The sequence below is a fragment of the Marmota marmota genome, unplaced genomic scaffold (assembly GCF_001458135.2).
Source record: "Marmota marmota marmota unplaced genomic scaffold, marMar, whole genome shotgun sequence".
NCBI lineage: Eukaryota > Metazoa > Chordata > Mammalia > Rodentia > Sciuridae > Marmota > Marmota marmota.
In genome coordinates, this window is record NW_026000221.1 from 14,791,485 (window position 1) to 14,818,737 (window position 27,253).

Consider the following 27,253-nt stretch of genomic DNA (forward strand, 5'->3'; position numbering starts at 1 on the left):
TAGTTGAATTGTCTTTCTAAGTCATTACATTGTGCTCATTTTGTGCATATCCATTTAGATGTCACGTCTTCTAACAATACTTCCAGGGATCCCTAGAGATAGACTTGCAGCCCTGCCTGGTAGCTTTGATTTCATATCATGGTCACATCTGCTACATAATGGTGACATCTATGGTTGTGTGTTGACCAGTGACAACAAAGAGTGCTGGTTACACATCTATCTGGTTCAGGAGGTGATGGACTAGAGCCTGCAGGACGAATCTGACCACCGTCATTGTTCTTTTCTTCCTTGCTTCCTGGAAATTTGTATATTATGAAACATACAATTCACCCTTTGAGAGTGTACAGTTCTTGGTCTTATGTATATTTTACAAGATAATTCAACCATCACCACTAAATTCAGAACATTTCCATCACCCCCTAAATGAACCTCCAGCCCTCAGTAATCACAAATCTATTTGGTATGTTTTACTATTCTGGTCATTTCATATAAATGGAGTAATACAATATGTGGTCTTACATAAATACATTTTTCCTGTTTACTTGATTTGAGGTTCAGTCTTGTTGGAGAATGCATATTTATTTAATCTTCTTTTATTACTAAAAAGTATTTTCTTGTAGGACTAAACTGTATTTTAACTATGTCATCTGGATGAACAGATGGGCGTTTTTCACCTTTGGCTGTTATAATGTTGCTATGTACATTTTATCTTATAGAGAGAAAAAAAGGAAAAGATAAAAGGAAACTTGGAGGATCTCATGGGACTAGAAAGGAGACCAGTAGATTAAAGGAATGCAACCAGGTGGAGGGAGGAGAGGGAACGAGTGGATATTGGGGAATGAAAATGACCAAATTATGTTATGTGCATGTATGAATGTGAATGAAGCCCACTGCTATGTATAATTAAAATGCACAAATAAAAAAGTGAAAAAAGAACTAATGGAATGAGAGAAAACATTTGCAAGCTATATATCTGATAAGAATGTGTGTGTGTGTGTGTGTGTGTATTTGCATTTATGTTTATACCTCTTTTTTCTTGGTATATACCTAGAAGTAGAATAGCTGGGTCATAGAATAACTAACTTTCTGAGAAACTGCCAGTTTTCTACAATGCTTTATCATTTTACATCATAGCATTAGTGTATGAGGGTTCTGATTTTCCTGAATTCTCATCAGTACTTATTGCTTGTCTTTATGATGACAGCTATCTCAGTGGGTATGAAAAAGGTACATCATTAGAGTTTTCTTTTGTTTTTCTCTAACAACTATGGATGTTGAGCATCTCTCTAGGTGCTGATTGGTCATTTTTATATCTCCTTAGGAAAACAAAAATCTGTATTTAAATCCTTTGTCGATTCTGTAATTGGTGATCTGTCTTTTTCTTGTTGAATTCTAGAAGTTCTTTATATATTCTGGGCATAAGATACTTATTGGAAATATGGCTTGCAAATATTTTCTCTCATTCCGTGTTTTCTCTTTTCACTTTCTTTTTTTACTGGTGCATGATAATTATGCACAGCAGTGCATAATATATGTGCACACAGCATAATTTGGGAAATTTTTTTTTTAATTTTTTATTGTTGGCTGTTCAAAACATTACATAATTCTTGATATATCATATTTCACACTTTGATTCAAGTGGGTTATGAGCTCCCATTTTTACCCCAAATACAGATTGCAGAATCACATCAGTTACACATCCATTGATTTACATATTGCCATACTAGTGTCTGTTGTGTTCTGCTGCCTTTCCTATCCTCTACTATCCCCCCTCCCCTTCCCTCCCCTCGCCTCTTCTCTCTCTGCCCCCTCTACTGACATTCATTTGTCCCCCTTATATTATTTTTCCCTTTCCCCTCACTTCCTCTTGTATCTACTTTTGTATAACTCTGAGGGTCTCCTTCCATTTCCATGCAATTTCCCTTCTCTCTCCCTTTCCCTCCCATCTCTCATCCCTATTTAATGTTAATCTTCTTCTCATGCTCTTCGACCCTACTCTGTTCTTAGTTACTCTCCTTATATCAANCATTGCATATATATATATATATATATATATATATATATATTTGTTATATATACAATATATAATTTATTATAGGTGAATATTTTTAAATATATATGACACAGTTATAGCAATAAAAAGCAAAAATAGAGAAATCCAAATATGAAAATTACTATACGCAATGGGGATTTTCCATTTATATCAAGAAAATTGGTGGCAAGGCAAAAGAAATTCCTATGTGTTGGATATTTGAATAAATAAAAGAGAATTACCATTTGTAGAGGATTTTCTTAGCACCCTGACAATATGTTTCATTAAGTTATTTATGAAATCCTTGCAAACACTCTTTGAGTGTGACAGTTCTAGGAGTCAATGGATGGTGATTTGGGGGTAAAGAAATGATGTGACTTCTTGAAGTTCCACACCAGTGTCGGAAAACAGATTTTCACCCAGATCAACCTTATATTCTCTCTGAGCTTTTGATTTTAGCCTATAGGCCATGGAAGGAGGTATGTCCCCAGAATGTGTGACTTTTTTTTTTTTTGGTGCAGAAAGATATATTATTTAATGACTAGAGACACTTGTAACACCTTTGAACTACTTTAAAAATGTTCATGGCATGAATTTTGAATTAGTTGTCTTTGACCTAGAATATTGAGGTGCATTAGCAACTTTTTAGAAGATTAATGATGTAAAAGCATGTGGAACAGCTACTCATTTCCTCTGCACTTCACTGACTCCAAGGATCCACATCTGCCATTGGCTATTTGGGTCATGTTTTCCATGGTAGCTGTTTTGTGCCCGTCGGCAATTTCCATGTCTATAATTATCCATCGATGCTCAGTATTGAACTTGAGCCAATCCCCCTCCCCACTGCTTGAGTTCCTGTTCTTAGAATTGCCAAATTAGGAAATAAGCTTTTAAATCTATAGGCCTCTTATCCTCACTACCTAATTTCCTGAATCATTCTGTTCATCATTAAGAGAATTTGTGACCTTGGACATTTAGTTATGACCCTTCTCTGCTTGGACATTTTGCCAATCTTTTTATTAACACCCTAAAGCATTAGACACATTTTTTTGTTTAGCATTTCATTTTTGTTTCTGAAATATTCTTTCTCCTTAGCTTCCTTGGCACTCACTAGCACATGCCTCAGATAACACCATACCCTGTATAATTTTTAGTCTCCGATCACTTTTCAGGCCTTTCAGGCTTCCTCAGGCTCAGTATTCATTTATTCATTCATTCATTCATCCATTCATACCTGGGATTGAACTCAGAGGCTCTTAATCACTGAGCCATATTCCCAGCCCTTTTTATTTTGTAATTTTTTAAATATTTATTTATTTTTTTAGTTTTCGGTGGACACAACATCTTTATTTTATTTTTATGTGGTGCTGAGGATCGAACCCAGCGCCCCGCACATGCCAGGCAAGTGCGCTACTGCTTGAGCAACATTCCCAGCCCCTATTTTGTTATTTTGAGACAAGTTCTCACTAAGTTGCTTAGGGCCTCACTAAGTTACTGACACTGGCCTCGAACTTGCAATCCTCCTGCCTCCGCCTTTCTATTGCTGGGATCACAGGCATGCCCCACTGTGCCCAGCAGGGCTCAGTTTTTTGACTTTGACCTTTTCCTATGTCCTCTCATCTATAGGGTTTTCACTCACATTATTACAGAATTGAATTGATGCTCCATATTCTTTGCCTCTAGGCAGATCTTTCTCTCTGGCTCTAATTCTGCATTTATTACACTGTCTGCTGTGCTTTTTCACCCACTTGCTCTTTCCTTTGCCAATTCACTTATTCATTCAAAATAACTTTTGAGCTCCTACTTGCTGTGACATAGTTGAAAATCAAAAAGAGGTGATTGCACTTCACCCTTCCATAGAGTTGAATCTTTGCTTTCTTAGCATTGCAGAGAAATGCATACCCTGAGTTGAATGCCAACCTTTCCTTGATAATTAACTATTTTTTTTTCTGTGTGGCCCAATATGTTTCTCTCTCAGATACTCAGTCTTGAAACTCTCTAGGACTCTCCCAACCTCCCACAAGTGTCTCAGTATCCTCTGAGTCCTACTGGTACTTTCTCAATCACATAGTTTTCCATTCTTTCTGACATCTCAATACCTAACTCTCTTTGCCTATATGCTTTAAAAACTATATCAGATCCTTAAGTTTTTTTCTGCTCTTCTCTCCACTCTCCCCTTCTCAGATCATCGTCCTAACTTGCCTTATTAATGACCTAAATAACCTGATTTTATTTATTTGTTTCCACGCTCAAACGTCTTTCAAGATTTTTCATTGCCTATAGCATGAAGATCACCTTCCTAAGTCTGAGAGCTTTTATGATATATACTCAATGGAACAGTTACAGCAATAACATAAACAATAGCAGCTATTGTTAGTTACATTGCTTATTGTATATGAACCTAGATTGCATATTAAATATTATTTCATTTAATACTTACATAATATAAAGGCTAGGCACTATTAACTTTTCAGTTTAAAAGATAAACATGCTGAGTTCAAAGATCTTAAGTAACTTTTATAATACCATTTCATACAGCGTAGGTGTAGTGGAGCATACATTATCTATAGGACTTTGCAAAACCAAAGCCCATTCCCTTAACTTCTATAGAACAATATCTTGACTTATTAATTTTGTCTTCTACTGTGCATGTGTGGTCATGTCAACTAAACAATAAGCTCCCTCATAGCAGGAAACTAGTCTTCTACTATTTTTCAACATGATGCTACCTGCCGATAGCTCAGTAACTGAGCTCCTATTGATATCTGTGAGATATGTGACCATGCAAATTATGTTACATCACTGAGGAAGGGGACTCCTCATTCCATTCTTATGGGAGGCTGTGAAATCGAATGGCATTATGGATGAGCTCATGTTTTGTAAACTAGGAAGTGTTGCCTGATGGGTAATTCCTCCTTCCTGGAAAGAACACGATCTGGGATTGGAAGATTTAGGCTCCAATATTGACTCCTCTAGAACTAGACATAGACCATTTACAAGTCCCATTTTTGTAAATCTAGGAGAATAAACACTCTGATACCATGCACTTTGCTACCTCTAATATAGTTTGATTTTTGACTATCAACAGATGCCTTTCAGTATTCCTATTTTACAAATTTTAGAAAAATACAACTAAGAATTCTAAGAGCAGGAACGTGTCCAATTGTGAAGTACAGGATGCATCTGAATTAGCATAACCCTTGTTTCCTCTTCTCTATTTTGGAGTTAGTATGGTGGAGTGGGAGGAAGGGGCTTTGGAGTTGAATAGACCCGTGGAAACCAATGCCCCAATATTTGCCAACTCCAAGTAGCCTGGGCAAGTTATTTTTACCTCACTTCACCTTAATAAATGCTACTCTTCTTCCCCACTGTTCATCTCACCATGCCATAAATATGACCCAATGATATTCTGGAAATTCGTCTGCCTTTTGCTAGAAAAATAGAAAATGTTCTAGTGGAGAGAAGTAGATAAAGCTTTTGGCCCGGCTGTTCAGCACAATCTGCAGTCAATACCATGTGAGAAGAATGCCCTCAGGTAAAGGGCCAAACCCTATTTGCATATTGTACCTCAAAATTCAGAACCAAGCTACTTACCCATCTCCACAACTAAATAAACTAAAGAGATTCACTCACAACAGAGATAGCAGTTTTCTTTAAATAAGGAGAAAACTGAGTTTTAGGGTTATAAATGATCTTTGATGGTGAATTTAGATAAACTTGAAACTATTTAATATTTCATATGAAAAAATTTGGCAAAGGTTTGATACATTTGTGACTTTCTGAGTAGGTTGGGAATGAAGCAAACTCACTCCCCAAATGCAATTTCATAAATATTCAGATGGTGGGTGATTGTAGTAAATATGTAGAAATATGCAACACGTTATTATGCTTCTCAATCAAATATGCTAAACAGCACTTTCATTCATTGTACTGAATAAAGAATTCCAATGTGGCAAAATGATTTCTATAAAAGATTCATGTACAAAGTTCAAAAAGTAAATTTGATTAAAAAGAAAACCTAGCTTGAGCAATTCGTGAAAAAAGTTGCTTTAAGTATAGCATCGTGAAAATATTCAAATATTAAGCTGCTCCGAATGTCTTGGTCTAATTGCCTCATTTGCATTCTGCTTAGGTATTCCATTGATCGTCATACTGACCTTGACAGGTTTTTCACTATTAATCCAGAGGATGGTTTTATTAAAACTACCAAACCTCTGGATAGAGAAGAAACGGCCTGGCTCAACATCTCTGTCTTTGCAGCAGAAATCCGTAAGTATTCTCCTAACAGTTTTGATTTCACTTTACCAAATATTAATCCTCCTGACTCTCTCTATATTTTAGAAAATGAAATCGCTGAGATAGACATTTTTTTAATTGAAGATATTCTTTAAAATGTATTTTCAGTAATCTCTCTAGGAAAACACAGACAAATAGAGATTTTTTTTTTTTTTTGGCAGATTTGGGTACAGACTTGGCAAGCCCACAGCAATTTAAAAATCATGATCATCATATTAAACTCAATACAACGGCCAACACTTGAGGGGTTTTGTTTACATATAGACCAGTAGTTCTTGAACTTGATCATGCATCAAGCCCTCCTCACTCATAGATTATGGATGGCTTATTATAACAAAGATTTCTGAACCCCATCCCTAGAGCCTCTGATTCAGTAGCTCTGGAGTGGGACTCAAGAATATATATTTTCAACAAAATCCTACCCACTTTTGATGCTGCTCTGGAGACCCTGTCATCATGGCAGACTATTGTCAGGGAAGACCAGGCTCCATTATAAGACTTTAGAATTAAAGCTCAGCACCAGAGTCGCCAGAATTGGAAAGGTGGTTTAGCTCTTAATGCTTGAATATCGGCATTGGTTTCCCATCATCCTTTTTCCATTGATTTTGCACTTTTCAGCTTCTGGATTGGTTTTGTGTCAACAATGCCTTTCTCTGAACCGCCCAAAAGGATGGCTTGAGCTTATTCTTTCCCCACATTAAGCGTGGACCAATATTTCCCCACCTGATATTTGTTGATCATCTACATTCTCTCTCCTTTCAGACAACCGGCATCAGGAAGCCAAAGTTCCAGTGGCCATTAGGGTCCTTGATGTCAATGATAATGCTCCCAAGTTTGCTGCCCCTTACGAAGGGTTCATCTGTGAAAGTGATCAAACCAAGCCACTTTCCAATCAGGTAAGGCAATTTTTCCTCTTCCCTGGCCATCGGCAATGCCTTTGGAGATAGAGTTCATTTCTGAACGCACCACCTGGAGATACCTCCCACTGCTCAAGGAGTGGACCTAGTGTTTGTAGACCTAGTGTTGCTCTGAAGCTGTATTCTGTAATTTCAACCCAGCTTTTTAGCCAGCCAGGAGTTTTTGAATAAATGATGTGCCAATGTCATCATGATTTATTTATGGGCCACCTTTCTCTTTCAGCCAATTGTTACAATTAGTGCAGATGACAAGGATGACACAGCCAATGGACCAAGATTTATCTTCAGCCTCCCCCCTGAAATCATTCACAATCCAAATTTCACAGTCAGAGACAACAGAGGTTTGTACTAAGGTTCCTATGCATTTAGAAAAGTAGAAATGGGAAACAAATGACTTTTATATTGGACAGCACAAATATTTTCACTAATCTTAATAATGCTTTCCTGTTGAAGAACAAACAAGAAATAATAGTGCCACCTGTATTTTGACACATGGGCTCATTTGATGCATATGAATAAGTGAGTCTAATTTTATTTTCCTTTTTTTTTTGTATTGGCTTTGATATTCATGAAGCAGTGGGCTAACCAAGTGGGGAAGCTTACAGGGTCAATATGCAAACAAGTCTATCTTTTTTTTTTTTTTTAAGAGGCTGATAAATCCTTTGGGGAAGCATGGCTTTATGAATATTGATATCAAGGAAAGCATTAAAGGAGATTAGTTCAACTTTGTAAGGCAATATAATCTTTCAAGCACAGGCCTTCCTCTCCAAACACAGTGGTAATGAAGTGTGGCTGGATACCTAAAAGTGACTGACGCATGGTCGCCTGAAGGACACAAAACATACTGTCTGCAATAAAAAAAAAAAAAGACAAAATTTAATACAACTCATGCTACTAAATTTATTAGTCAAGGAGGTTCTAGACTTTCTGATTATTAGAAGTAGACTTTTTATATTAAGTTTTTAATTTTGTTTTATTTTTGTATTGGCCTAGAATGATGCAGTCCTTAGACAAGGTTGGTGACAGAGCCAGGAACAAAGAATAAGCTTCTTGACTCAGCCACCCTGTTTTTCTCTGAGCATTTCTTCTTGGTAAAAACCTGTCCATATAAACCCATGAGAAGGCAGGTGTGTGAAAACAGGGAGACAGAGGCCAGCACTTCGCTTGGGAACAAAAGACAATCCCGTTCTCATCAACCCTGAGCTAGCCATGTCTAAGGTGAGAGGTTGACTGCTTTCCCAGTGACTAAGAATAGGCATCCAGGTACTCAAAGCCATAGAATAGGTAGGGATTACCTTCCTCATTACTGTCATTGCTATTATCAGTGCCATAGTTCCAGGAGCTGGGTTCTAAGCACCATGCCACATCCCTTCCTGTGTTCTGCTCACTTCTTTTTCTTAATTCCACAGTCAAGCATTATTATCACCATTCCCAGGTTATGCATGAGGAAACCACGTGTAAACCATGATAGTACTTCGTCCCAAATCCATCAGCCAAATAGAAGACAGCTGAGTTTTAAACCCAGACACTCAGAGGCTGGATGCTACAGCCCTAACCTTACTGTGCTGGTGATTAATGTAGAGAAATGTTCCCGGTGTTACTTGGATTTTGAGAGAATATGATTTGACATACTTTATTATTTCTCGAACTGACTTGAGCATTTAATTATAGGCCTTATAAATCAAGCAGATAGCAAATGAGACTGTGAGGCAAAACGTCCCAGGTGTTACGACAGCGACTCTTCTCTCCAGTGCCTTGCTCACTATATTGCACTTGCTCTTGAGACCCAAGGTGTGAAGGAAGTTATAGGGAGACAGGTGCTTTAAAGAATCCTTACAGAACGGGCTGTAATTCACTTTAGAAATGATTCCCATCATTTCAAAATGGAAATATGACTAGGCGTTCTTTAATTTTGTACTTTAGGTAGGATTTTTCTTTTAGGCTTTGGTTAATGTGAAGGTGAACCCTTTCAAGAGAGAATTCCAGAGCCCTGAGGTGGAAGGGTGGTTCTCAATGAGGAGAATACATGCTTTGGGTGGTGCAAGTGTGTAATATAGGAATTTTCTTTTGCAATGATAAACTTCTCCAAAACAGGGAGACTCTGGCACGTAGGGAGCATTTAATACATCTGTAGTGATCTGAATTGGACAAGTGGCATAAATCAAGTTTCCATAAGACTCTCTAAGATACGCAGGCATCTCTCTATGTGTTCATGAACCCTTACCTCCACTCAGAATTTTCTATCTTCCCAAATTAGCTCCCATTTGCACCTGAGTTGGCAGATTGCTCTATTGCTACAGCTTCGGCTTATGTCAGTTTTCTGAAAGAAATATTTAGACCACTATATTTCATAACATATTCAGTTTTATCAGAAGTGAGGGGATTTACTCAGTTGTCCAGAAAACCCTGGTGAGCACATGCGCTTGTTATGCCCCCAACTCTTATTATCTGCTTTCTCAAATATTTGCGGTCAAATTTTTATCTGTGTATTGATATAATCCCCAGCTTACAATTGAGGTCTAATTCCTGGCTCTCTGTTCCCAGCAATATTTCTGTTTATCAGGGGACACCTCCTGCAACGAGTGGGCTTTTCTAAGCTTTACCCAGTTAGTTCACCTGCATCACCTGCCCTGTCTTTTATTTATTGTATTTTTTTCCTTTTCTACGTGCAATCATGTTTAGTGGCTGTTAACCTCAGTAAACATTATACTAAGGCACTGTTCTCTAAGGAGCTATAGGTATTTTGCTTTGTCACAGTACTCTATGGGTATCATTTATATTTTCAAGATCCTATTGCTGTGGATGGGTCAACCAAAGGCACAATCCATCTCCCTCGCCCTCTCCTGTAAGAACTAATCCTATATTGAGCTACCATTTTTACAGGAAATTGCTACTTTTTAAGAAAAATTACTTTATTAACTATGGCAAACAGTTAATGAAAAGTCCCATGTTTAGCGCTATTACAGAACCTTAAAGCAAATACAGTCCTATAATTATCATTTAATAGAGTTTCTTGCTACTAGCTCCTAAAAGTAATTACATATTGAAGTAATCCAAAAGGAGTAATCACATTCCACATCCTATTAATAGCCTACTGAGTTACCAAATTTCTCGGCTGAGACTGTTTTCCATAGAAAACATGAGATAATGGTTTTTATCATGCTGAGTAAAAGCATCAAGTTACTTTCTCCTTGACTGTTTACTTCCACTATGCCATGTAAATAATCCCTATTGTGTGTGCCTAAACTCAACATAAGCATTCCGCATCTTTAGAAATAGAAGCAGAAAAGCCATCTTGATACACAGAAGCTTTTTCTCCCATTTTATCTTACCCCATTCTACAGTCTGAGCTTCAAAGCCCACTCAGTGGACAGCAAAACCATAGAGTGCTGGATGACTCCAACATTTAAGTCCATCTTGGGCTATTAATAACAGGAACGATGCTGTTTGGGCAGATGAAGAGCTAGCTCACTCAGGTTTTGAGATGCATTTCCTTTGAAGATATCAGGCTTAGGACATTTCAAAAAAAAAAAAAACAGCAAAAACACAAGAAATGTGTAATGGATAAGAAAAGGACAAGGGAGAAGAATACGGAAAATAATTCATCTTATCTGTCCAGCTCTTCAGTGGCTTATACAATTTTTTCAGAGGTTTCATTTCACCTGGTTCTTCAAACAGCCCCATAAGGTGGCCATGCTGTATATTTTTAATCTGAATTTCAAATGAGGCATCAGAAGGATCAGTGATTTGCCTGAGGTCATGCTGCCAATAAATAAAAAAACGAAGTTTGAGTGTTTGGAGGGGTCTGACTGGTGCACTTAAAATGATGTAAATGAATATAAAGCACATGCCTTTCCTACTTCATTATTTTTCAGCATCCTTTGTTTATCGCATAATCAAGTGATAACAATCATCAAAGCGGAAATTTCTGCAGTTCAATTCATCAGTATAGGATTCCAGGGAAAGTGTGAACAGAAAAGGGCAAACTCTTTCAATTTCCATATTAATCATAGCTACAATAATTATAGTAAAATATATTTGCAAAGAGATTTATAATTTTCTTCTATCACACAATTAACACATATTGCGGGAAACTTAGAAAGCACAAACAAGCAGAAATAAGATGAAGAAATAATAAAATAAGTTCATAATATATTATTCAGAAATAATCACTGCTATTTTATATACCCTTCAGACTTTCTCTTTCACAGATTTTTTTTTATAAGAAATGCAATTATAGAATGCATTTTCATTTTTTTCCATTAAGTATGTGATATACATTTTTTTTCTACATCAATAGATTAAAGTCAATGCTTTCAAATTATCTTCCTAACTTCCACTATTATGATGTCAGTTGAGGATTGTAAGTACATGGTTTTCATACAGCTTTGCCAGATATCTAATCATTCCTGTAGGATGCAATCTAGAGTCAAATTACTAGATCAAATGCTTTTGATAGATAATGAACAGACTGCATTATCAGAAAAACTATGCCATTTTATAGTACCATTAGAAAATTAAGTTCGGCCCTATTTTCTCATATACTAACGAATTCTACACATTGTGATTATTTTTAATCATTGACAAATTGATAATTTAAATATAATAACACTTTTCCACTTTTTATCAATAGAAAAGTAGGATTTTAATAAGTATTGGTCATTTCTTGTTTTGCTCTTATTAGCGCATTATTCCTATCCCTTGCCCATGTTCTTAAATTGTATATATATATAATTAATTTTTAAGTCTTCATATTTCATTACTATTAATCTCTTATCTATTTAATCTATTGCATCATTTCTGCAATGCTTCAGTGTTATTTCAATTCTGATTATATTGTATTCTTAAGTATAGACACTATACTTTTTGTATCAGGTTTTCTCTGCTTGATATTAGCAAGGCTTCTCTTACCCAATCTGTTATCATTTAACTTTTCATCTTCTTTATACAAAGTTTTAAAATTTTTCATTTCAAAAATTTCATGTAAAATATACAGTGTCCCATTTGTCAATTACTTCCTAAATACCACTAATGAAATAACTGGCTATTTCCAAGTTCTATGTAACACTATCCTTATGTCTTCAACATTATGTATGATGAGAATTCTCTTTGACTTTCTCATCTTCCCATTGTGTCTATTTACTCTAGTGCTGGGATCCTATTTTTTTTTAATGGTTTCATATATATATATGTTTAAACCTGACAAATGCTTTCTCTACATTATTGCCATTTTATTACTATTTTATAAATTTTGGTTTCTCTGTTCCTCCAGATATAAATTAAAACTACATTTCAGGTGCTTGATTAGTGTGTTTGTGAATTTTATTGCATATGCCCTAAAATTATGGATAATTTAAGGAGAACTTAAAGTTTAAAATTATTCATTCCATCCAGAAACCTTGTCTGCCTTTTCATGGAATCAATTCTTTTTTATTTTTTTATTACCATCAGGAATACTTTGTTACTTTCTTCATTTTTGTTCTATGCATTTCGTGTATTCCATTTATAGCTAGTCATATTTTGGATGCTGTCAAGAAGTGGAATCTTTAGTTATACTTTTTATTCTTTTTCTGGATTTTGAGGCTGCAGTTGATTGTTTTATGATTCCATTTCACCCCTTTCTTAGCTATCAGTTCTTTATCCCTCCTTTCTTCCTTCCTTCCCTCTAACCCTTTCTTTTTTCCTTTTACAGTAGTGTTTGTCCTAAAGTTTGAAATATACACTTACAATTTATTATGTGTCCACTTTCAAATTACATTACACTGTTTTGTGAATAGTCTGAATATCTTATAACAACAAAATGAACCTAATTCCTTCCTGCAAAAGCCTGTCTCATGGCTCTCATTCACTTCACTCATACATAAGCATATCCATGATTGGATAAAGTAATTAAATTGAAATATTCTAATGCTGAAACTCACAACTTTGATTTCTGAAACCCCTGTTGCAAACAGTGATTATTTGATAAAATATAGAGGAAAGAGTAAGGCCTAGCAATTAAGAGCTTTGCTCTTCATCTGTAAAAGAAGAACAATTTTCATAGTAATAACTGAATATTTTACACATAATTAATCCCAAAACTGTTTTATTATAAAATTGTCAGTTATCACCACTCCTAATCTGTGAACTGAGCTTCTATTTTGATAGATAAAGGCACTGAGATACCAAATGCTAAGTGCACAATTGGAGTACATCTTGGGATTCCAGAACCCAGGGCTAGATATTAGGCAACAGGCCAACCTGGCTGAAGTTGCAGATTTATGGGATCCTGGGAATACTTGGTTAACAGAACGTTGTTTTTGAGCTAGGCAGGATGGCAAACTCCTCTATTCCCAACTAGTCAGGAATCTGAGGCTGGAGGACCTTCTGATTCAAGGAGTTTGAGATCAACCTGGGCAATGGAGTGAGACTGTGGCTCAAAAAACAAAGAAACGACAACAACAAAACATTATTTTGTCATTTGAGTAGTAGAGGAGGAAAATTTTAGAAGATGGTAATGATTTCCTATTGTAACAACCACAGGAACAAGTCAATGAGTTGAAAGAGAAGCATTCTTGCTTCTGAAGTACCCTTCCTGTTTTATTTGACTTCCACCACTAATGTTTCTTTCACATTGAGGATCAGTGTGGCTTTTATTTATTTAAAACAAAACAAAGCAATGTCCACTAGGCATGATGTCGCAAGATTATAATCCCAGAGGCTAGGGAGGCTGAGGCAGGAGGATTGCAAGCTTGAGGCAAGCTTCAGGAACTTAGCAAGGCCCTAAGCAATGCCATGAGATCCTGTCTTAAAATAAAAAAGAAAATAAATAAATAAATAAGGCTGCAGATGTAACTCAGTGGCAAAACATCCCTAAGTTCAATTCCAAGTACCCCAAAAAAAAAAAAAAAAAATCTAATCTCTTTATCCTCTCCTTTCATCATCTTATCATCATAGAAAGATGAGCTATTCTCATGTTCTGTGTGCCAGGAAATATCATAAGAGTAGGGCTCCAGCAGTGAATAAGAGATTCCCTCAAGTCAGGGAGTTTCCAAAAGCCTATCCAGCAAAGTGAGTTATATTGTGAAAACTTAACTGAGTTTGACAGTAGTGTGTTAGTGTGTATTCCATTACTGCAATAAAATGACTGAGATAATAAACTTAATAAAAGGAAAATCTTGTTCTGACTCACCATTTTGGAGGCAATTGAGCCTGTGGCGAGGCAATACATCATGGTGGGAATCACTTGGTGAAACAAAACTGGAGGTGACCAGCAAAAAGAGAGAGAAGAAACCAGCATCCCACCATTCCCCTTGAGGACACACCCTCATTGACTTAGCTTCTTCCTATTAGGCCCCCCATCTTAAAGGTTCCATGACTTCCAATATTGCCAGTCTGAGGACCAAACTCTTTTATCACATCACATGGACCTTTGGGGGGACTATCCATATCTAAACGATAGCAAGTACCTATGAAAGAATTATCCACATCAGCGCTATGACTAAAGGATGGTCTCCAGATACATCTCTCTGACTCAGCCTTTCTCTATTTCACCATAAACATACCAGATAATGTCTCTTTTTAAACTTCTTTTCTGTCTTACCTCTTCTCATGGACTTAGCTGAAACTTCATAGCTCAGGGAGGAACATATTCTATGATCATGTGCACTTTGCACTGTGTGCTTTGCTCCATCATCTCCTTCTCTTGCTGTCTTAAACCTTAACCTGCAGAAACTTCAGATCATGTCCTTGCTTCGGCTCTACCTGAAATGTATCTTCCCTGCCCCACACGTTCCTCCTTTTTTAAGCCTCATGATAGATGTAGGTGTCTCTTGAAGCCTTGCCTGGCAGCTGCAGTCACTGTGGATGCTTCCTCCTCTGTGCTCTGAGAACACTGCATGGACTTCTATTATTTTTCTGATCACTCTATATTCTAATCATGCATTTTCTTGTCTACCACAGAATATAAGCTTCGTGAGGGTAGTATTCCAACACTTAAAAAAAGTGGGGTGACTGAAAATGTGAACTAAAAAGTGAAAGAGTGGATAACACTTTGTAATGTTTGTGTATAGTCTTCAGAAGTTTCAGGGATTACTTATTGTGGAAAAATGATTCAATTATGAGAGAAGTTTCAAGCTAAAGAAAGAGAACGTATTGTTTAATACTAAAATATTCTAAAGCTACCCATGCCCCATTACTCAATTATTCAACTCATTCATTCACTTATTTTTACACAAGTTATATTGAACACCTGAGGCTTGGAGCCAAGAAGACATGATCTTTACATTTATTTAATCTGCAAGTATAATGCTAATCCAAAATGGATCAATATGCAGAATCAAATGAGCTCTGATACATTCATAGTGAATTTTGCACTGTTTAAAAAACAAAAGAAAAAAAACAACAACCCCCAATCCCAAAAACGTTTGCATGAAAAATAGGGTTGGCTGAGTAATCTCATCAAGTTGGGTTTTCCTTGAATAATTCTTTTCTTTTCATTTTTCCCTAAACTAAGGACATTTCTCTTTTATGAGCAGCACCAAATATACTTCTGATTTTTTTTTCACTTTTATAGTTTAAAGATAGCTAAGCAGATTTTTGTGGAATATATTTTTCCCCCTTAATTGCTCCAATATGGAAGTTGTGCTGCTGGCAGATCAAAATGGCAGATGTCTTTTAATGTCCTGCCATTTTCACTTCTGTAAATAATTATGTTTCTTTCATGCATGAAATCTATGACTGCAGTTTTTCTACACAAAACATGGTTTATCTGTGTCCTACCCTATCCTCATATTAACAAACGAAAAAATAGGTCTTCTTGGTAGATCAGATGTAGATCAGATATTCTTTCCAAGTTCCCCTTAGTGCTTAACTTGGCTAACTTTTATTAACTTTATTGCAATGAAAACATGATCAATGCCAACAAACAATACACGATTCTGTGTCATACACACGTGCTTGAATTTCACGCATGCACATGAGCAGTTCTGCCTACTGTGTATTCTTTTTTGTACTTAGTATAGTGGAATCTACTTCTCATTTCACAGATCCCATGACATAATCACCTTCTCCCTCCGTACTCTGTAACTTCTTGATTCAGCTGGCAGACATTTTATCCATCAGAGTTTCAGATCAAATAATACTTTTCATTAGTGTTTTAAGGCTCAGCTCTTATCGATTTTACTTCATGATAGCATTTTCTTCATTTCATACTATTGGGAAAATAACAGATTTATTTTTGCCTTTTGCATATCGGTTTGTTTCTAAAGTGTGTGTATGTATGTTTTTAGAAATGTTGTAGGAACATAAATGAGTATATTGATTCTTTGTGGGTTTCTCCACTACAAAATTATTAGATTTCTAAGAGCTGGTCTTTTATCTAGAAATGGAGTCTCTCTTTGTCTAGCTATAGGCTATGATGAAATTCACCTAATTAACCAGCCATGTTGGAGAAACTTGATAAAAAGGCACTGGCTTAATTGACATTCAAGAATATCAATATTCTGACATCAGCCACATGCAAGTAAAGTATAGTTAAATCTACAAAAGTTTAAATCCAATTTTGTTTGTATTTTCCATATTTTTGTCTGAATTGCTTCTTCTTTGCTTCTCAGTTTTCTTTTCTACGCAATTAAGTATAGTTACATTTTCTGCACATAATTTGAGAAATATTTGGGGTTAAGAATATTTACTAATATTAATAATATTTAAAATATTTGGGGTTAGTATGAAAGGAACAATGAAGTTTAATAATATTAAAAATATTTGGGGTTAGTATGAAAGGAACAATGAAGAGTGTTTGTCCATATTAGAAGCTCAATAAATGTTGTGTAGTTGAATCTAACTCAATCTAAATAATAAGAAAAGAATAATAAGATAAAAATATGAGGATATTTATCAGGAGCAATAGTCTTACGATATAGGCAGCATTCATCAAGTTGGGTCCCAAAGTGAGGAATGAGAAAAGATAGAGACTGAAAATTGACTGCAAGATAATGAATCAGTACAATGTGGCTGTAGGAAAAGCCAGATTGATTTGAGATGTATTGAAAAGAATAGGGTTCAGCCATTCATCCTGCCAACACACACAACACCACTAAATGCACAGAGATCAGTGAACAGATGAGTGAGACGAGCTCCCTGCACTTAAAGAACGTACTGCCTGGTGGAGAAGACAGACCATCAAATCATCACTGGGAGCTGTGAAACGTTCAGTATGTACAGTTACTGCACATTGGGAGACATCCCCAGGGCATTCAGAAAGGCAAGAGAACAAGGATGTGCACACAAGCTTATAAGTTATTCTATGAGCAATAGTGACAATGTACGTATACATGCTATACACTTTAAAATACTCTTTGAAATTTTTGTTATTTCTGATCTAAGATGGCAAACACTGACTGAACTAAGAAACTAAAAAAAATTAAGATTCACTTATTTCAATCAATATAAAATAAATCTAAATGATTCTTTCAAATGATGCCCTTTGTGATGGTGTACCATGTATTCTGAAATTATTTAAGAATTCATGAAGACTTTTGGGATTGCATATATGTGTGTGTGTGTGTGTGTGTGTGTATATTTCACATGTATGCTTATATATGCTTTTTTTTTTCATTGTCTTTATAGAGCTGTTGTCACATTCCTAGGGAAAGTGGAGTGGGCCCAGAGGAAAGTCATTGCATGTTCATTATTCTGCCCATGACTGGGATAGCTACCTGTCTTCAAGCACAGGGAATTTTATTTATTTATTTATCTATCTATCTATTTATTTATTTATTTCAGTAGGCAAATCGATTTTGTCTCTTAGGTTTGTACTGCAGTGATAGAGCAGGTGGATCTGGGTCAAAAATAAACAGAATACTTCCCTGGGACCAAGACTTGACCTAGATTTTCCCAATTTAATAGCCTAGAAACATGGCTCAGCCTCGTGGCACTCATGACCTTGATTCATAGACTAAAAGATCACTGATGAGGTCAAGCAAGGGCGAGGTGTCTTTACCTTCAGAAGGGAGGGGGACAAGGGGCAAGGGGTAGCAGGAAAGACTGTCCTAAGAGCTTAAGGGCTTTAGTCACCCCGGGAGCCTCTCTTCTGACGTCATGGTGAAGGTAGAATGTTCTAGTCCTTTGCTGCATTGCTTCCTTCCTTTCAGTTTTTAACATACAGGAACTATGTTGTTATATTGCCTATTTTCCTATGCTCCTAATTTCTTTCTTTGGCTATTGCAAGACTGACACCCAAAGGCTTCCACCTATTAAGGTGTGTTTCTCCATCATAATTTTCTCTTTTAGTGTCAAATTTTATGTCCCTCCGTTGGGTCACATCATCATCATAACCCTCATATTTGCATTCCCAAACTGATGCTATGGAGACCATCATTATCAGAACCTTTGCATTTTGTCAGCATAATGAGAAAGTGTACGGGTAAAAACAACACATGATTAGGAGTCCAGGTTTTAGATATAAAGATTTTGAAAACTGAATTTATTTTTCCATGAATAGGAACACCACAATTTGTGCATGACATATTCCAGTAATTAATGGAACCATTTGCAAGTTTGTATCCAAGTGGGGAAGAAATGGAAGAGGTTACATATCTGTGTCCAAGAATGAGAACACTGGGTATCAAGATGAAAAACGGAGGTGCTTGAAAAGAACTTTCTTAGCATGGGCAACGTATTGCCAAAGACTGAAGAGTGTGAACTATTTTCTTACCTCTGGATGATGAGCTCTTCTGTGTAGGCAATCGCATTCAAAGCTGGGATGACATTTCCAAGAATCCACTTTCCTCTCCTTGCCAATAAGTTTCTCTTCCTCATTAGTCTACTGCTCAAAGAGAAGAGCTTCCAGAAAAGAATTATTATTTCCTGAGCATCTCCAACAGGCTGGCACAGTGCTAAGTGCATTTATGAATGGTAACAAATTTAATCCTAAAAATTATTAGTTGCACAGATGAGAATACAGAAACTCAGGATGTTACTATGTCTAAAGTCAGGCAATTAATATGTAGAAGATTCAAGATGCACACCCAGCTCTGTATGACCTCCTCCCCCAGTCTAAGTGTTTTGCTCATTAGAGGTTTTATAGAGATAGGAGAAAGATCTGAGAAATCTCTTGGAAATTTTTTAATTGACAAGATATCAGTCTTTTCCTGGCTCATCATATTAACCAAGGAGCCACTCTGTCAATTTTCTGTTAATGTGTCCTCACGGAACCTCTTTTTACCCTTGGGTCACCCATAAACCTCAGCCATGAGGCTATCCCACAGTAGCAGAACCCTGTCAAAAACAGGAAGTGGCTGGCTACTTATAATAATTTATATGAGAGAGAATCCATAGTCAAACTTAAATTACAAAAGTGATTTCCAGAAGAGGTGTTTATTGTCAATTTATTTTTGTCCACTTGTGTGCCTGAATATGATTTTCCATTGTTCTTGACTATAGTGGATATTTTTGATCAGTATTCAGAGTGGACCACAAAAAAAAAAAAAAGGATCCTAGGCCACAGGGCAACAGGGGAAAACAGGGTATGCACACAGACCACCTAAATGTCAAGCTAGATTGGTCGATAAGTCTCTTATCTATTGTACACACTTTACTAGGTCCCCAGGGCTAAAGGGTCTCAATACTGGGTTTTCAGTTTTCTGACTGAAGTATTCCCTGAGCCCTCTGGAAGCACAGTTCAGAGGAACATCACTGGCTCTTATTACATTATCTAGTTCCAGTAACCACCCTAGGAGACATGCTTGATATGAATTAGCCTTCTTATTTTAAAGATAAGCAAGTGAGGTTCTGGATGGGAAAACAAATGACTCATCCTAAAGCACATACTGAGTATGTCTACAGGAGACTTTCTGAGCATTTCTTTCCCATCTCCTGAATTGATCTTAAAATCTATATGTAAAAATATATTTTACTAGAAGATATGTTTTTTTTTTTTTTTAACCCAAAGTTTTTGAGTTTCTACTGAACTTTCCTTCATAGACTGTAGATGGTTCATTTCCCTGGGTACTTTGATAAGCTTTTATGTGGCAGTTTCAGTGTGTCTGAGAGGACTCAGCTGTTCTAAACATGAAACATCTTGAATTCACATGCTGGTGGTGTTCTCAGATCTATGTTTTCCATTAGTGTTTGAGTTTCAATTACTTTCATGTGCAAGCCCGCCTGCTGGGATCTAGGGTGCATATTGCAGGGATGGCTCATTGAAGAATAGGTTTTAAATTATGGCTTCCACAGATTGATAAAAACAAAAACACCCTACCCACTTTCCCTTCAACCATAACACCAAGGGTAACAGAGTAGGACCCAATAGAAATCCAAGTAAATGATCTACTGGGGACATCATCCATATCAGAGTTATATGTGACCGAGCAATTTAATTAATTTCTTTTTCTTCTTAAAAATTTAATGTTTGTTTTTATTCATGATGGTATCAGGACATTTCAGGTCATTAAAATGAGGAAAATATTAGAACTTTTATTTTTTGAAAGTCTTGTTTGAACACAAAACAATGTAATATAAGACAATAAAATTTTGAAATATTGTATTATAGGTGTTTAAATTCAGTGGCTAAGTGAGGGGTCATTGTTATAGCCTAGGACAGGAAAAGAACAGTCAGATGACTAAATATTACTTGGTTAATTTTCTCTTTTTTTCACAATTTTCCACAGTACATGTAATTTTTTTCCACTGAGAACAGCAAAATATGCCAATTATGCAAAATTTAGAAAATACGGAAAGGTGGGAGGGCTCTTCAGCCTTGTTTTGATTGCAGTGTTGGCAGTGAAGGGTTGAGAATCTGTCAAGGGTTGAGAATCAAGCCAGAGAATGTAGGCATATTTTCTGCAATACTCGGAATGTCTATTTACCTTATAGAAGAGTGAATCCACCATATATGATCTCACACAGTATGAATCGCATTTTCTTTCACCTAACATATATCAATTTAATTTTCTTTTTTGGGGGGTGAGGTGGGGGGGGTCAGGGAATTGAACTCAGGAGTACTTAACCACTGATCCACATCCCCAGCCCTATTTCTGAATTTTATTTAGAGACAGGTTCTTACTGAGTTGCTTAAAACTTCACTTTTGCTGAAGTTGGCTTTGAATTCATGATTCTCTTGCTTCAGCCTCCAGAGCCACTGGGATAACAAGCATGTGCCACCACACCCGACTTTAATTTAATTTTAAGAGTCTTTAGATCATAGCAAATTTATAGTACTGTCAACCTATTTAAATTCTTCCAAATTTTGGGCCAGGATGTTGGTCATAGAATTCATGTTGCTCTAACAGGCAGTCCACATTAGAGATCAGTGTGTGTGTGTGTGTGTGTGTGTGTGTGTGTTTGTGTATAATTTGATAAAGTGCATTAAATTTTCTACTATTTTATAATACCAGTCCTTTCCCTCCAGAAAACCTATTCTGGAAAAATATTTTTGGTTGGTAGAAAAAAATATGAAGAAGTACTTTGGGATCATAGGTTACAAAAGATTGAGCAACTTATGAAAGCCAACATCTGGAATTTGGGTGAAATTCTTCCCAGAACACATTTGTTCAAGAAATATTTATTGTCTGCTGTGTTTCTGTCACTGGAGAGCCTGAGATGAATCAGATAAAAATCTTCTGTTCTCCAGACGTTCATAGTCTCATTGAAGTCAAAGAGGTTATGTCAACAAATAAATCATGGTGGAAGAGTAGGGTACCTATTTCTGTAGGAATATACAGTGTGGTGAGACCCAAAGGAGATGGAGAGGCCTAGGAGGGCCTCCTTGAAAAGATAACTTTGGAAGTTGATTTTGAGTCCTGAGAAGTTCATCTCTCATCATAAAATGAACAGTTTTGAGGGGCAAGAGAGCAATGGCTGAAAAGACCAGGCACATGGAAAAGCATTCTGGGAAGCCAGAAGTGAGTTCTCCAGGTGGGTCTGAACTGGCTCCTGTAGAAAGAGGCAGGACATGAACCTGGAAGGCAAGGTAAAGTCTAGACAAAGGAAGTAGCCCATGGTCCACTTGTAAGGGTGGGCTGTGTTAAGTGGATCCCAGAGAAAACAATCTTTTTTAAGCAGAGAGGGTGGAGCTGTTAAACAGGTGGCTGATTATGTTTGCATTTCAAAGAAGCTCTAAATCTGCCTTAAGGTTTATAAAATATCTCCTCTTTTATAAAGAGGTTATCCTTTGGGACTTATGAGTGGGTCTACAATTTGGGGAAGTTTTGAGGGTAGAGTTAGAATTTTTTTAAAACACACACACAAATTGACAAACTGTTTTATATGAAGTAAAAAAAAAAGTAAGCATAAGAAAGAAGCTTTTTTTGTTTGTTAGCTCTCACACTCACTTAAATATTTAACTACAAGCTATGCTAACAAGAAATATGTAGTTGAACCTCAGGCTTTTGTGTTGTGTCTGATAAATGGGGACAACACCCAACCCCAAAAGGTGTGGTTTTCTTGCCAATGAAAGAGTTTGGTATAGACCAAATCCAAAGGAGCCAACTTCTGAGTTTCTTTCCAAAATACAGAGAGATTCGTCTGTATTCCTGCCGTGCCAAATGACAGCAATCTCTGTAGATGCTTAGATTAAAGAACAAGTGGGAGTATTCTGGTTGTTAACCTTTGTGATGACAAGAGTGCTTTCCAATTTTGCAAGCTGAATGCAACGGTGATTGGAATGGTCTTGATACGAAAGCACACCTTGTCTCCCCTCTTCCAACAGATAACACGGCAGGAGTGTATGCCCGGCGTGGAGGCTTCAGTCGGCAGAAGCAGGATCTATACCTCCTGCCCATAGTGATCAGTGATGGGGGGATCCCGCCCATGAGCAGCACCAACACCCTCACCATCAAAGTCTGTGGGTGCGACGTGAACGGGGCGCTGCTCTCCTGTAATGCCGAAGCCTACATCCTGAATGCCGGCCTGAGCACAGGGGCACTCATCGCCATCCTTGCCTGCATCGTTATTCTCCTGGGTAAGGGATTTTCCTGGTTGGCTGCCACAGTCAGATCCACATCCTTGAAAACACATCCTTGAAACTTGTGTTTCTCAAGACCTGGCTGATTACCATGTCCATGCTGTGTACTGTGGACACAGCTTAAGCAAAATAAAAAATAAAAATAAAAAAATTGGAGGGGGGTGGGTGTCAGCTCTCCTGAGTTTCATGGGATAGTAGCAGAGCATGAAGTTAAACAAGCACATTGATAGAGTGGAAAGATAGTTGTGATGAGCATCTTGCTGGGTGCGTATCACAAGACTGGGTAGCAAAAGCGATATGCCTGCTAGAGAGACATCAGAGAGGGTTTTGCATATGAGGGGTTTAGGCAGTGACTTGCTGTATGTGCAGGAGTCTTGCCTCACAGGAGAAAGAAGGGTTAGGGACAAAGGGGGCAGGAAGGGCCATTATGAGAAAAATGACAGTGTGTGAAGGACTCTAGGAAAGGAAAGCAGGTCAGCTGGCTGTCATCATTCTTCACAATACCTGTGCACATGCTTCCTCAGCTTATGGGTGCTTTACTGCAGATTGCCAACTGAGCTAGGCCCCTGACTTCTGTAGTTGTGTTCCATCTCTGGTCCACTCTGTATCAACTCCAATGAGCAGATGATACCTCTGTCATTGATGGGCCTCAGGAACATTAGATGATTTGTTCCAACCTCTCAGAACTAAGTGAGAACCAGAATCAGACTCCAAATCCAAGATATCTGACAACAAACGTATGCTTTTTCCAAGATGTTGTTTTTCTCCATTAAATGAATTAATGGGGGCTGATTCTGTAGAAAATAGCTAGAAAATCAAGTTTAATAATAGTTGAGTATTATCTGGAGACCAGGCCACCTATCTTAGGTTCCCGGGCATAAAGAGAATTATGCAAGAACTCTATGCTGCAGGAGTCCATGGTCTATCAAGGAAGGTTTTCATGGACAGATTAAATAGAGGTTCTACATGAGTGCTATGATAGAGACATGACACAAAGGTACTGTGGGTGCAGAGTAGAAAGTGCCTGCATCACCTGAGAAAGTCAGACACATCTTCCTGGAAGATGTCATAGATATAGCAGCTACAGAAGCAGTTTCTAGCTGAAAGGGGTACTCCCATCAAAGGGATCCCTGAAGAACTGATACTGAGAGAGACAGATGTGTAAACCTGTAATAAATGTTTCAATGATAGTAAAACAGGATTCAGTGGGTGGATGGAGCCCATGCCAATAACCCTGTGTAATGTCGGGATGGGATGTCAGAAAATGTTTCATGGTGAAAGATCAAAAAGTGTCAGCCAAGCAAAGAAAGTGAAAACCGTCTGGGTGGGCAAAAGTGCTTGCAGAAAAAGGCACAGACCTCGGGGAACCTCACGGAGTCCAAGGCAATTGCAATCTCTGATCCTCTGTCACAGAGCCCCCAAAGGGCTCTCAGTCTCCTTGTCAAATTGAGCCACAAACTTTCCTCTCAGTCTTACTGAGTGTTGAGGAGAGTCTTCCAAAAAAACCCAAAACATTACAGAAGCCTTTGGTGGGGGTGAGTGTAGGGACAGAGGAAGTGGTTACAGGAGAAAACAGTGTCCAGGTTTTCCTTATGAGTGACTCTGCGCATTCCTCCCAGTTGTCCAGACTGAATGGAATACCTCTCCCAGGAAAGAGATAAGATTGCTTCATCTGGGGTTTCAAATGACACTATTTTTTTTAATATTCAAAAAGTAGATTTTTCTCCTGGGGTCTTCACAACTGTCCCCTCCTCTCACCTTCGTGATAGTTTCTTGTTATTATTATAGAGTAGGGTTAATGCCGATCCCCAGAACTCTGGGAAGTATCTAGTTTTTACCTCCTATAGGAAGGTAGGTCCTGAGTTCTCTGAATGTCCTCACTCTTAAAGTTGGGAATGGCAACTCCCTTCTTTACAAAAACAAAAGTGGCCCTTAACCCCTTTTAAGAGAATGCACATTTAGAATCTTTCTGATATTTAGGCAAATGGCTGCCAAATAGTGGCAGCATCCATTTGCCAAGTTCCAAAGTGCCAACCTGCCAAACCACTGGGTATAATGTTCTCATGGCTGCACTTTGCAGAAACAGCCAGGCAGAAGTCAGTTTTGCACATGTCTGGGGATTCCTGGCAAAGCTCTCCTTCCCTCTGTGGCTTCCAGTTCTGAAACACAGGCCTACTTGAGGTTCTTGGGAAACAAACACTAGGAAAAGAATCTGGGGAAACTGGGCTTCGCCACACTCACCTTCTTCTTCTTTCCCTGTAGTCATCGTAGTGCTGTTTGTGACCCTAAGAAGGCAAAAGAAAGAGCCCCTGATTGTTTTTGAGGAGGAGGATGTCCGTGAGAACATCATCACCTATGATGATGAAGGGGGCGGGGAGGAAGACACTGAAGCCTTCGACATCGCCACCCTCCAGAACCCCGACGGTATCAATGGATTTATCCCTCGCAAAGACATCAAACCCGAGTACCAGTACATGCCTCGGCCTGGGCTCCGGCCAGCACCCAACAGCGTGGACGTGGATGACTTCATCAACACCAGAATACAGGAGGCAGATAACGACCCCACTGCACCCCCTTACGACTCCATCCAAATCTATGGTTACGAAGGCAGGGGCTCGGTGGCCGGGTCCCTGAGCTCCTTAGAGTCGGCCACCACAGACTCGGACTTGGACTATGACTATCTACAGAACTGGGGACCTCGTTTTAAGAAACTAGCGGACTTGTATGGTTCCAAAGACACTTTTGATGAAGATTCTTAACAATAACAATACAAATTTGGCCTTAAGAACTGTGTCTGGCGTTCTCAAGAATCTAGAAGATGTGTAAACAGGTATTTTTTTAAAAAATCAAGGAAAGGCTCATTTAAAACAAGCAAAGTTTTACAGAGAGGATACGTTTAATAAAACTGCAAGGACATCAAAGTGGTAAATACTGTGAAGTACCTTTTCCCACACACACACAAAAAAGGCAAATATTGAGGTTGTTTATCAACTTCGCTAGAGAAAAACCACTTGGCATACAAAATATTTAAGTGAAGAAGTCTAACGGTGAACTTACAATGAAGGGAAATTGTTTATGTGTTATGAACATCCAAGTCTTCTTCTTCTTCTTCTTCTTCTTCTTTTTTTTTAATTTGTCAAAGAAGCTTCCACAAAATTTCAAAGGACAACAGTTCTGAGCTGTAATTTCGCCTTAAACTATGGACACTCTCTATGTAGTGCATTTTTAAACTTGAAATATATAATATTCAGCCAGCTTAAACCCATACAATGTATGTACAATACAATGTACAATTATGTCTCTTGAGCATCAATCTTGTTACTGCTGATTCTTGTAAATCTTTTCGCTTCTACTTTCATCTTAAACTAATACGTGCCAGATATAACTGTCTTGTTTCAGTGAGAAGCGCCCTATTTCTATGTCATTTTTAATGTATCTATTTGTACAATTTTAAAGTTCTTATTTTAGTATACATACAAATATCAGTATTCTGACATGTAAGAAAATGTTACAGCATCACACTTATATTTTATGAACATTGTACTGTTGCTTTAATATGAGCTTCAATATAAGAAGCAACCTTTGAAATAAAAAAAAAAGATTCTTTTTTAATTCTGGGTTTGATTCTTAACATTGAAAGAAATTAAGGATTTCTAATGATCCATTTATATTTCTAATTTAATTGTGATCTTTTAATAACCCTATTTATTATCTGTTGTAGTCTGCTGCTTTTACTGTTTATTTAAAGTCAAATATGTTTTGCAAATGTTTTTTTTTTTTGGGCAAAATTCTGTAAGATCATGTAAAGCATATATATATATACATATATATATATATATATACATATATATATTTCTTTTTTTTGTACAATTCTTGGCATTAGCCTTCCTGCTTCTCTTCACACACATCTTTTAAGAAAGGAAGATGCTGAAGATCTAGATCATTCTACGATTTTGCAATATATATCATATAATATACATTTATCTTGTATATCAGTGATCTCATGGTTGTGAGAGACAAATCCATGGTGGAATGAAAACTATCAGGACTCTAAATGTTCAAGGT

General features: G+C 37.3%; 1 protein-coding gene across 3 annotated transcripts in view; it reads left to right on the forward strand.

Moving 5' to 3' along the window:
* Positions 1–26,800, forward strand: part of Cdh11 (cadherin 11) — a 148,985-nt gene extending 122,185 nt beyond the window's left edge. For all 3 annotated transcript variants that reach the window (XM_015488653.2, XM_048792052.1, XM_048792051.1), the window contains 5 exons: positions 6,165–6,301; positions 7,091–7,224; positions 7,469–7,586; positions 22,934–23,185; positions 25,451–26,800. In XM_015488653.2, coding sequence (XP_015344139.1) covers positions 6,165–6,301; positions 7,091–7,224; positions 7,469–7,586; positions 22,934–23,185; positions 25,451–25,947 — 1,138 coding nt within the window. In that variant the 3' untranslated portion in view covers positions 25,948–26,800. The remainder of the gene's footprint in view (positions 1–6,164; positions 6,302–7,090; positions 7,225–7,468; positions 7,587–22,933; positions 23,186–25,450) is intronic.
* Positions 26,801–27,253: the final 453 nt, after the last annotated feature.